We start from the raw sequence: 12,129 nt of genomic DNA, 5'->3' as shown, positions 1-12,129 counted from the left end.
ATAAGTGTAGAAGTTGTCAATAAAAGTATATATATTTGCCTCTAAAAAAAAAGGTCTCAGGAAAACATGATGATGAGTGATAGGAGAGGACACCCAACACTGTCCTGTGGCCTTCACAAGGGAGCGCATGGGCATCACATCTGTAAGAAAGCATGAGAGTGGACACACATAGGCACATAAAAAGCAGACAAACAAAAGTAAACAAGAATATTAAACCTTAACCTGGGTATGGTGGCACATCCTATAATCTCAGCTCTTGGGCAGCAGAGGCAGGAGGACCTGGAATTCAAGGGCAGCCTTGACTGCACAGCAAGTTTGAGGCCAGCCTGGGTGTCATGAGACATCTTCACAAAGAACAAACCAAAACGAAGAGTACTGACCCTGGATACCACGCTGTGAACACACAGAGAAACTAGAGGCAGGACCGGCCTACCAAGACTGTACCATGCACATGCACACGCTGCCTGGCTGGATTCCAGCGCTGTCCACCCTCATGTGAACAGAATCCTTTCACCTCGGCTCAGTGACGGCAGGCGCACAGTGCTTAAGAATCCACCTGATATGTAGCCAAGCACCCATGTCTTCCGAAGCACAAGTATTCAAGGACAAAGGCGTGTCCCTTTACCAGGACCTAGCTCTAGCACTGCATCATGACAAATGCAGAGAGGTTCTTTTCTCTTCACAGGAAGAAAGCCACATGGTCCATGGGGTGATGCCTCGACAACCCCTTTTCTAGACTCAGTTATATGATAAAGCACCCACTCAGGCCCCAGATCCTCCGTCCACTGTCTCACAGAAATATGGGGTCATAATGAAAATGAGCCACAGGGGACAAAGTCCATGTGAGACTATGACTTCATTTACAACTGGAGCATGCTCAGGAGTGAGCCCATCCCAGAGGCTGAGGCCCGCTCTCCACCCCCGCCCACTTTCCTCACATGCTGTCTATCTGGCAGGAATTTCTGCAGCCACAAAAAAGGCAAAAACAGGGCTGGAGAGATGGCTTAGTGGTTAAGGTGCTTGCCTGCAAAGCCAAAGGATCCCGTTTGACTCTCCAGGACCCATGTAAGGCAGATGCACAAGGGGGTGCATGCATCTGGAGTTCATTTGCAGTGGCTGGAGGCCCTGGCGTGCCCATTCTCTCTCTCTCTCAAATAAATTATATATATGGCAAAAATAGTTAATGGAGTTTTTCACAAACATTCCTCACCCCCTCCTTGGAAAGTATAACTTAAACAACCTTATCTGCCATTAATATTAATAACTATTAATATGTCTGAAAGATAAATTGAACACCTGGCTTCTGAAGCATTTACTTCCCAAGCAGAAGCCTCCACTAAGAGGCATTGGAAGGAGAAGAATCAAACACGTAGTCAAAGAGCAAAATCTGCTTCCATATGTACCTAATTCTTTTTTGTTTGTTTGTTTGTTTGTTTGTTTGTTTGTTTGTTTGTTTGAGGTAGGGTCTCACTCTAGCCCAGCCTGATCTGGAATTCACTATGTAGTCCTAGGGTGGCCTTAAACTCACAGCGATCCTCCTACCTCTGCCTTCCAAGTGCTGGGATTAAAGGTGTGCACTACAACACCCAGCCCATTGGTACCTAATTCTGACTGGGGCAGGAAACAATCATGGGATTACAGAGGGCTGAGCAGGGCCTGCAGCTTCAACTGCACGCTTGCAGACAGCTTATTCTAACAACTGAGGCCCACAGAACTCAGGAGGAAGCCTCCAGCAGACAGCCACCCAGGAGGCCTGCTGAGGCAGCAGCGCTGGGCAGTGCAGTCGCCTCAAAAGGAAGCTGTGCTGGGATGTACTAGTGATTGTGAGAGGCAAAGTGGGAAACACCCAACAGTATACATTCAGAAGCATATGCAGACATCTTCCTTGTTTCATAAGGAAAGGGGGTTGTCTCACAGAATCGGAATCTTGATTATATAACCAAGTAGATGTGCACTGAATTTTTAACTCCTAAGTGAACAGAGGTGTCACCTAGTGGCCATGTGGGGGAACTATAAACACTGGGTTCAGCCACTTATGCTGTAATGGCTTCATGAGATTCAGCACCCTGACCTCTCTCACAGCTTACTCAGGACGAATCCCAGACCTAGAGCAGAGGCTCACAATGTTGGAAACATACTAGAATTACCCAGAAAACTTACAAAAACTATTAATGCCAGCAATGTAATCTAATGTTCTTCACAACAGATGCAAACAAGATCAAAACAGATTCAGTGAAAAGCAGGAGGGCTAGAGAGATGGTTTGGTGGTTAAGGTACTTCTCTGCAAAGCCTAAGGACCCATGTTCAACCCTCCAGGTCCCACATAAGCCAAACATGCAAAGTGACAGGTGATGGAAGTGTGTAAGGTCACACATGCACATAAGGTAGTGCATGTGTCTGGAGTTTGATTACAGTGGCTGGATGCCCTGATGACCCCAATTCTCTCTCTCTCTCTCCCTCCCATTAAAAAAAGAAAAAAGAAAAAAAGCCAGTCTGTTGGGCTTGCCTTAAAAAAAAAAAAAAAAAAAAAAGGACTGCAGGAAGACACACTGACAAAGGAAGAAATGAATGTATTTTTATTTCTGCACTTACCTTAGGTTTTGCGCACAACCCAAAGTCAATCAGCTTTACTTTATGATATTCATCAAACAATAAATTTTCCTGGGAAGATAAAGATATTTTGGTAACTATACTATCATCTCCTATTACATCCCACCTTTAGCCATTTCTAAAAATGATTTCAGGTTGTTTATATGTGAAACTTGGATGTAAAAGAGTGGAAATCAGTAAAACCCAATGAAAAGACAAGAAAATAAGAGGAGAAAAAGAGCCAGCCGAGCCTTGAAAATATACCTCAGCAGTAGAGCACTTGCTTAGCTTCAGTGAGTCCCCAAAGTCACTCCCAGAACCATCAAGCCGACGGAGAAGACAACAGGGAAGGACGAGAAGGAAGAAGGGAGGGAGGAAAGGACAGGAGGATGGTGGTAAGTTCAGCACGTGCACACTGGACAGCACACACACTGCCCAAGACTCATTAGGATAAACGTCCCTCCTCAGTGCTGACCACCACTACAAGTGAACAGAACTGGTGCCAAGGGCAAGTTGAAGGCTAAACAGTTCAAAGTGGAAAGCTGGGTATAAACACATATGAAAAGAACAATAAAACTTCCATATCTTCTCAGACTGAGAAACTGAAATCTGCAATTCCACAGAGAACTACTAGATTTTAAGAGAATAAAATCTCAGCACTTTGGGAGTCTGGGACAGAATTAGGTCAAGTTGGAGGCCAGGCAAGGCAGTAGACCAAGCAAGCTCCATAGAAAGGGCTGGGCTCCATAGAAAGATGTCTCCAACTAAAGCACAAACAGAGCCTTGAATGGAAAAAACCAACCCGATGACTCCTCTTTCCTATTGATGAAATCTTGATCTGAAAGACATTAATAACACCACATACAGTTGACAGATAAATAGAATGTTCCTCAGTCCAGAAAGGCTGAAAGAACCCAGAAACGTGACAGGTTCTGAGCAGAACAAGAACAAAGCCATTCTTAGAGAACATGTAGACACACGGAATAAAAGGCAGATGACGCTGAGCTCTCAGGTGAGCACCTAAGTGTGACACTGTCACTTACTGGTTTGAGGTCCCTGTGGGCATAGCCCTGGCTGTGCACATACGCAACTGCAGACAGTATCTGACGGAAGACCACTCGAGTCTCCTCCTCGGACAGGCGGTCCTGGGAAATTATGTAGTCGAACAGCTCTCCTCCGGGGCAGTACTTCACAGCAACAGACACACAGAAGGTGTTACTCTCACAGAAGTCATGTTCAAAGAATGGAAATAAACTTTACACTGAACTCAGATAGTCCTCATTCAGCTCTACACACAGGGGAAGTTGGTGAGCACAGGCAAAATTACTGTCAGGATCCAAGAAGTCAGTAATTGCTCCGGGAATGAGAACATGAGTTTTGAGAACCTGGTTTATTACCAGACAACAGACGTAGAAACAAGTTTCATCTTTTCCAAGCTCACTTAGGCTTGATATTTTTATAACAAAGTGCTAAAATCCAGTTAGGTCAATCTACTCACATATAGCATAATCACCTAAAGTGAGAACTAAAGTCAGCAATAGTTACTGTTTCTCCAGCAAGTATTGTTGATCATTTTCTGACCAGCGGTTTTGAGCCTGCCCCAGAAGTACTCCTGTTACTGGAGGGAGAAGAGGAGGTGCCAGGACACAGGCTTCCTGACCCTTCCCCAGAGCAGCTGCACTCAGCTGGAACTGGTTCCACTTAAAATTGTGTTTCAGGGGTCTGGGGAGATGGCTCAGCAGTTAGAGGCACTTGCTTGCAAAGCCTAATGGCCAGGGTTCAGTTCTCCAGCTACTCAGTACTCCAGCCTTCATTCCAGTGGCAAGAGACACTGGCATGCACACAGACACACATGTAAATAAATAAATGTGTTTCAGTTTTGCAATGTCAGTCAAAATGATGAATCCACATAGCTTTGAACTGAATAGTTCCACATTTAGGAATGTTCCCTATAGATGCACATATATTAAAAATGAGAACACGCACAAAATGGCCTTGATATCCATGACCTCATAGTGCCCGACACTACCTACACAAGACCATCATAAGAGGAGGGAAAGATAACGACATTAAAATAAAAGAGAGATTTAATGAGATGGGGAGGGGATATGATGGAGAATGGAATTTCAAAGGGGAAAAGGGGGGAAGGGAGGGTATTACCATGGGATATTTTTTATAATCATGAAAATTGTTTTAAAAAATTGAGAAAAAATAAAATAAGATTTTAAAAAAATGAGAACATGGGCTGGAGAAATGGCTTAGCAGCTAAGGCGTTAGGCTGCAAGGCCTAAGGACCCAGGTTCTACTCTCCAGATCTCACATATGCCAGATGAACAAAGGTGAGGCAAACACAAGGTCACACATGCCCACTAAGTGGCACAAACATCGGGAGCCAGTGGCTGAGGCCCTGGCGAGCCAACTCTATCTTCCTCTGTCTCTCTCTAAAATAAAATAACAAAATAAAAAATAAAAAAGAGAATTCAACCAGGTATAATGGCCTGCCCCTATAGTGCAGCACTTGGGAAAGTTTGGCAGGAAGAATGCTTGAGCTCAGGATTTTAAGTTTGAAGCCAGTATGCATGACTTCATTTTTAAAAAGTATTTTTCTTCATTTGTAACAGAGAGAGAAAGAAGGAGAAAGAGCAAATGAGCACGTCAGGGCTTCTTGCCACTGCAAATGAACTCCAGGTGCATGGATATATATATGATTTAAGCCAGCTGTGGTAGCATATGCCTTTAATCCCAGCACTTGGGAGGCAGAGGTAGGACTGCTGTGAATTTGAGGCCACCCAGAGCCTACATAGTGAAGTCAGCCTGAGCCAAAATGAGACTCTACCTTGGAAAAAAAGGATTTAATTTCAACACAAAGATCATAATTAAAAAAAAAAAAATTTTAATGTTTTAATCCCAGCACTCGGGAGGCAGAGGTGGGTGGATTGCCATGAATTTGAGACTACTCTGAGACTACATAGTGAGTTCCAGGTCAGCCTGGACTAAAATGAGACCCTACCTCAAGAAACAAAACCAAAAAAAAAAAGTTTTAGAGCCGGGTGTGGTGGCACACACCTTTAATCCCAGCACTCGGGAGACAGAGGTAGGAGGATCACCGTGAGTTTGAGGCCACTCGGAGGACTACACAGTGAATTCCAGGTCAGCCTGGACTAGAGTAAGACCCTACCTCGAAAAACCAAAAAAGGGCTGGAGAAATGGCTTAGTGGTTAAGGTGTTTGTCTGTGAAGTGAAAGGACCCAGGTTCGATTCTCCAGAACCCACGTAAGCCAGATGCACAAGAGGCACATGCATCTGGAGTTTGTTTGCCGTAATTGGAGGCCCTGGCATGGCCATTCTCTCTCTCCTCTTCTCTCTCTGCCTGCAAACAAATAAAATTGTAAAAATATATTTTATTTTTATTTATTTGAGAGAGAGATACAGAAGTAGGCAGGTAGAGAGAGAGAGAGAGAGAATGGGTACGCCAGGACCTCCAGCCACTGCAAATGAACTCCAGATGCATGTGCCCCCTTCTGCATCTGAAGTGGGTCCTGGGGAGTCAACCCTAGGTCCTTTGGCTTTGCAGGCAAGTGCCTTAACTGCTAAACCATCTCTCCAGCCCTTTAAAAAGACTTTTAAAATCATCAGTGTAAGGACTGGAAAGATGGTTGAATGGCTAAAGGCACTTGCTTGCCAAACCTAACAACCCTGGTCAAATTTCCCAGTACCCACATAAAGCCAGATGAACAAGGTGGCACATGCACCTGGAATTGTTTAGTTTAATTTGGTTTGGTTTGGTTTGGATTTTCAAGGTAGGGTCTTGCTCTAGCCCAGGCTGACCTGGAATTCACTCTGTAACCTCAGAGTGGCCTTGAACTCATAGTGATCCTCCTACCTCTGCCTCCCAAGTGCTGGGATTAAAGGCATGCGCCACCACATCCAGCAGCATCTGGAGTTTGTTTGCAGTGGCAAGAAGCTCTGACAAACCATTGTCTTCCTCTACTTATAAATAAATGAATAAAGACCTAATATTTTTTATTTTATTTATTTGGCAGAAAAAGGGGGGGAGAGATAAATTGAGAGAGAATGGGCACGCCAGGGCCTCCAGCCACTGCAAATGAATTCCAGGCGCATGCGCCCCCTTATGCATCTGGCAACATGGGTCCTGGGGAATTGAACCTGGGTCCTTTGACTATGCAGGCAAATGCCTTACTTAACAGCTAAGCCATCCCTCAAGCCCTAAAGACTTTTTAAAATCACCATTGTATACAATCATGTGGGTAGATCTACTGTATAATAAAGTAAAATAGCTACAGGTCCAAAACTTTTAATAATATGAAAAAAAAATTGCCAGGCATGGTGGTGCACGCCTTTAATCCCAGCACTTGAGAGGCAGAGGTAGAAGGACCACTGTGAGTTTGAGGCCACCCTGAGACTTCATAGTGAATTCCGAGTCAGTCTGGGCTACAGAGTACCCTACCTTCACAAAACAAAACAGCCATCATTAGAACCATCATTTTTAAAAAAAGGTGCTAATATCTTATACATAGTACATTTGGCTGAGACTAATAAAAACGAGATGGCTTAGCAGTTAAGGTGCTTGCCTGCGAAGCCTAAGAACCCATGTTCAACTCTCTAAGTCCCATATAAGCCAAACACACAAATGCAAGTGCACAAGGTCACACATGCACACAAGCGTCTGGAGTTCCATTACAGTGGCTGGATGTCCTAGCAAAACAATTCTCTTTTTCTCTCTCCCTCACTCTCACTCTTGTTCGCCCTCTCTCGCATTAAAAAAGAAAAAGTCAGTCTGTTGGGCTTGGCTCCAAAAAAAAAAAAGAAAGAAGAGATGAATAGAGCAAGCTCTAAAGACTTCAATTCATGCTTAAGAGGTACGAGTCACACTTTGAAAGAGTGGTTTGCATAACATGACACTGAAAAATGTCCATGTGCTGTGCTGAGCTACAACCTTCAAAACAATAAGTTCACGTTTCATATGCCCAACCTACAAATATGACCTTGTGTAAAGAGAGGCTCTGTAGATATTATAAAGTTAAGAGTAAGTCATACTACATTATAGTGAGCCTTAACCCAATCAGCTGGGTCCCCATAAAAACAAGGAGGGCAGAGGATATCGCGCAGGCACAGAGTACTTGCGTAACTAACCAACACCGTAAGAGGGAAAGAAAGGATCAGAGGGAAATCTGGTAGGATGTGGTAAGGGCATGCCTGTAATCCCAGTACTCAGCACCAAGTAAAGAACCATGAATTCCCAGCTGCTTAGCCTAGATGAGGCTATTTAAAAAACACACCAGAAGGAATCAACCTCACCCACACCTTGACTTTGGAGGACTTCTAAGCTCCAAAACTCTAAGACAATAATTTTTTGTGTTTTAACCCAACAAGTTCACAGTCATTCCTAAACCCTAGGAAATAAATACATCACGCAAAATGGAAATGGATCCTTTCCTTAGGAATAAATTCTAACATATTCTGTTCCCCAAAGTACATCACTCAATAAGGAATATACTAGAAAGGGTTCATGACTCTAGAGCTTGTTATATATGTCAACCATTTTGATCTAAATTGTTATAACAGAAATCAAACAGGTAAATCCCTTAATCTTTATTCTAAGTTTTTGGGTGAAACGTAAGTACTGATAAAGCCAGCAAGCACTTTTCATTTTCTGGAACATGCTACTGACCTCAAGAACCATGAATATTTTGTTGGCTGTCTCTAACACATGGTAGAGTTGACATATATGTTGATGTCTCAGATTCTTCAAAGCATCAATTTCTGTTTTGACCCGAGGTAAATCACTCTGTGATAAAATATTTCAAATAAACAAAATAATTACTGGTAAATGTTTCAAGCATATATTCACAGCTTTAATATTAGTTAGCAAAAGCTATCAATGGCTCAAAAATAAGCTGCTCAAAACCACAGGAAGGGCTGGAGAGATAGTTCAGTGGTTAAGGGGCTTGCTTGCAAAGCCTAATGACCCAGGTTTGATTCCCCAAGACCCACAAAAAGCCAGATGCACAAGGTGGCACATGTGTCTGGAGTTAGTTTGCTAGAGGCCCTGGTGCACCCATTCTCTCCATATATATCTGCCTCTTTCTCTCTCAAATAAATAAAATCTTTTAAAAATATTTAAATATAAGAAAATATTGTAAAAATTATTTGCATGCACATAAAATGTCTTGAGAATTATATGAAAAGTAAATTCAATGTGGCTGTGATAGTTAGTCCTGACTGTGAGCTTAACTGGAGGGAGAAATGTCTGAGATTAGCAAAACACACCTTTGGGTTTGTCTGAGCTAAGGTGGGGAAGATTCAAACTGAACACAGGTGGTACCACCCAACAGACTGCAATCATGGATGGCATCAAAGAGGAAAAGGGAGGAAGCTCACTAGCTCAGGCATAACCCTTGTCCTGGCTACCATAAGGCACATGTGTGCAGCATCATGATGTTCCACAAATACTCAATTACCATGCCTAGGCTAGCCCTTTCCATCTTGAGCCACATTAAAAAACCACAATGAAGCTGGGACTGGTGGCAAATGCCTTTAATCTCAGCACTTGGGAGTCACTGGTAGGAGGATCACTGTGAGTTCAAGGCCACCCTGAGACTAAACAGTGAATTTCAGGTCAGCTGGGTTAGGCTAGAGTGAGACCCTACCTCAAAAAAACAAAAACAAGGGCTGGAGAGATGGCTTAGCAGTTAAGTGCTTGCCTGTGAAGCCTAAGGACCCCAATTCGAGGCTCGTTTCCCCAGGACCCACGTTAGCCAGATGCACAAGGGGGCGCACGGGTCTGGAGTTCGTTTGCAGTGGCTGGAAACCCTGGCGCACCCATTCCCTTTCTATGTCTCTTTTTCTCTCTCTCTCTCTCTGTCACTTTCAAATAAATAAATAAATAAATGAACAAAAATTTTTTTTAAAAAAAGAACAACAGGGCTGGAGAGATGGCTTAGCGGTTAAGCGCTTGCCTGTGAAGCCTAAGGACCCCGGTTCGAGGCTCGGTTCCCCAGGTCCCACGTTAGCCAGATGCATAAGGGGGCGCACGCATCTGGAGTTCGTTTGCAGAGGCTGGAAGCCCTGGCACGCCCATTCTCTCTCTCTCCCTCTATCTGTCTTTCTCTCTGTGTCTGTCGCTCTCAAATAAGTAAATAAATAAATAATTTAAAAAAAAAAAAAAGAACAACAACAACAAAAAAAATACAATGAGGGGCTAGAGAGATGGCTTAGTGATTAAGGGCCTTGCCTGCGAAGCATAAGGACCCAGGTTTGACTTCTCAGAACCCAAATAAGTGTGATGCACAAAGTGATGCAGGCACACAGGTGGTGCATGCACACAAGGCGGTGGAAGCATCCGGAGTACATCTGCAATGGCTAAGGCCCTCACATGCCAATTCTCTCTCTCATAAAAAGAAAGAAAGGGGGAGGGAGGGAGGGGGAGAGAGATGGCTCTGCAGTTAAGGCGCTTGCCTGAGAAGTCTAAGGACCCATGTTCAACTCTCTAGATCCCATGTAAACCAGATGCACAAAGGTGAGGCAAGTGCAAGGTCACACATATCCACTAGGTGGCACAAGGAACTGGAGTTCGATTCCAGTGGCTGAGGCCCTGGCCCGCCAATTCTCTCTCTCTCTCTCTCCCTAAAATAAAAGAAAAAAAACTCCAATGTGGCCAAGATTAATCACATGCACATAATTCCAGCAGAGAAGGCCACAAGTTTGAGACCAATATGTGCTACATAGTGAGTTCCAGACCAGCATGGTCTTACAGAGGAAGAGGAAGAAAGGAAAAGGTCAAGGACAAAGGCAGGGAGGAAAGAAAGGAAGGAAAGAAGAGAGGGAGGGAGATGGGACTTTCAAAAAATGAGAATTAAAGTGAAAGATATATAGGTTTTTGGTGTTTATTCTTCTAGCTTTTCTGGAAACTGCTAGAAAGTGTTCAAAATAAAAACATGATTGAGGAAGTGGTGAGATGGCCCAGTGAATGAAGCACTTGCTCTGCAAGTGTAAGGGCCTGAGTTCGGATGCTCAGAACTAACATAAAGGCAGACATGGCAGCACAAGCATTCTTATGGTGAGATGGGAGTAGAGAGAAGGGAACCCCCGGAAGTGTGCAGGTCAGCTAGACTGGAGCATGCGGTAGCAGAAAAACAAACAGACCTTGTCTCAAGCAAAGTGGAAAGTGAAGACAGACTCACAAGCTTGCCCTCTCGTTCTACAACCTGCACACACATAATTAAATAAATTAAAACTTGGCAGGGGGCTGAAGAGATGGCTCAGTGGTTAAAGGTACTTGCTTGCAAAGTCTGAAGGGCTGGGTTCAATTCCTCGGTACCTACATAAAGCCAGATGCAGAAAGTGGTGCGTGCATCTGTAATTCGTTTGGAGTGGCAAGTGGCCCTGGTGTACCCATACTCTCTCTGTCAGTCTCCCTTTCTCAAAGTACGTACGTATGTATGTATGTATAAATGTTGGTTGGGAGGAGAGAGATGTCAAGCTTTAAAAAATTTACTTTTTTCAGTGCTATGGATTAAACCCAGGGGCCTAGGGAATGCAAGGAAGCATTGTACATTGAGCAACAACCCCAGAAGCCTAATATCCAATAAAGTAGCAAATAAAACCTTATCTACAAAAGGACTCAATTATCCAGGCATGGTACTGCACACCTCTAATCTCAGCACTTGAGAGGTAGAGGTAGAGCTTGAGGCCACCCTGAGACTATATAGTAAATTCCAGGTTGGCCTGGGCTAGAGCAAGCCCCTACCTCAGGGGAGAAAAAAGACTCAATTGAATGTGGCTCATGATCCGATTATCAAAGGCTATGTGTCCAGGCACTGACCAAGAATCAATTACAACTATTCTGATGTAATAATTGCATATCACTTTTCTCATCACTGTGAAAACATGCCTGGTGAAAGCAACTTAAGGGAGGAAGAAGTGACCTTGCCCAGGCTTTCATGGTGAGGAAAGCATGGCAGCTGAGGCACCTGTGGCAAGAAGAGTGAAGCTGCTTGCTCACATCTCACAGACCACGAATCAGAGAGGACAGGAAGTGAGGTTAGGATAAACATATCAAAGCCCACACTCCAACAATCCACCTCCTCTGATTAAGCCCTACCTCCTCAAGATGCCATCACCTCCGCAAACTGGGACACCAGCTGGGTACCAAGTATTCAGACATACAAGACTGAGTGGGAGATCTTACATCCAAACCATAACAATAATCCTTTTTCTTACTTTTGGATGACTGTGAAATAAGGGGAGGAGTTTGAGACTGAGCCCTAGAATTAACTGAAATAGTGTCAAAATCTTAGGAAGTAATCAAAATGAGCATAAAAGCAGTAAAAAATTATTAAAACAAGCATAGAAATAATTAATCATGATAATGAACATCAGTACAAGTTTAGAGTACGTATCTGATAATACATTTTGTAATAACTATACATTATTTTTGTTAAGCATCTGAAGGGTTTGAGTGAATTAGTCATACTAAAGTTGCAACTAAAGTCAAAGTTGTTTATAGGGCTTGATCAG

At 43.6% G+C, this 12,129-nt stretch overlaps 1 protein-coding gene across 3 annotated transcripts in view; it reads right to left on the bottom strand.

The window, feature by feature from the left end:
• Melk (maternal embryonic leucine zipper kinase) overlaps positions 1–12,129 on the bottom strand; it is a 101,490-nt gene that overhangs the window by 68,836 nt on the left and 20,525 nt on the right. For 2 of the 3 annotated variants that reach the window (XM_045141583.1, XM_045141585.1), the window contains 3 exons: positions 8,282–8,398; positions 3,633–3,776; positions 2,593–2,661 (listed from right to left, as the gene is read on the bottom strand). In XM_045141583.1, the coding sequence (XP_044997518.1) occupies positions 2,593–2,661; positions 3,633–3,776; positions 8,282–8,398 (330 nt within the window). The remainder of the gene's footprint in view (positions 1–2,592; positions 2,662–3,632; positions 3,777–8,281; positions 8,399–12,129) is intronic. The other variant, XM_045141584.1, reaches the window with a different exon arrangement.

Source organism: Jaculus jaculus, chromosome 1, assembly GCF_020740685.1.
Source record: "Jaculus jaculus isolate mJacJac1 chromosome 1, mJacJac1.mat.Y.cur, whole genome shotgun sequence".
In the NCBI taxonomy this organism is placed as follows: domain Eukaryota; kingdom Metazoa; phylum Chordata; class Mammalia; order Rodentia; family Dipodidae; genus Jaculus; species Jaculus jaculus.
This window is presented reverse-complemented; position numbering and strand designations above follow the sequence as displayed.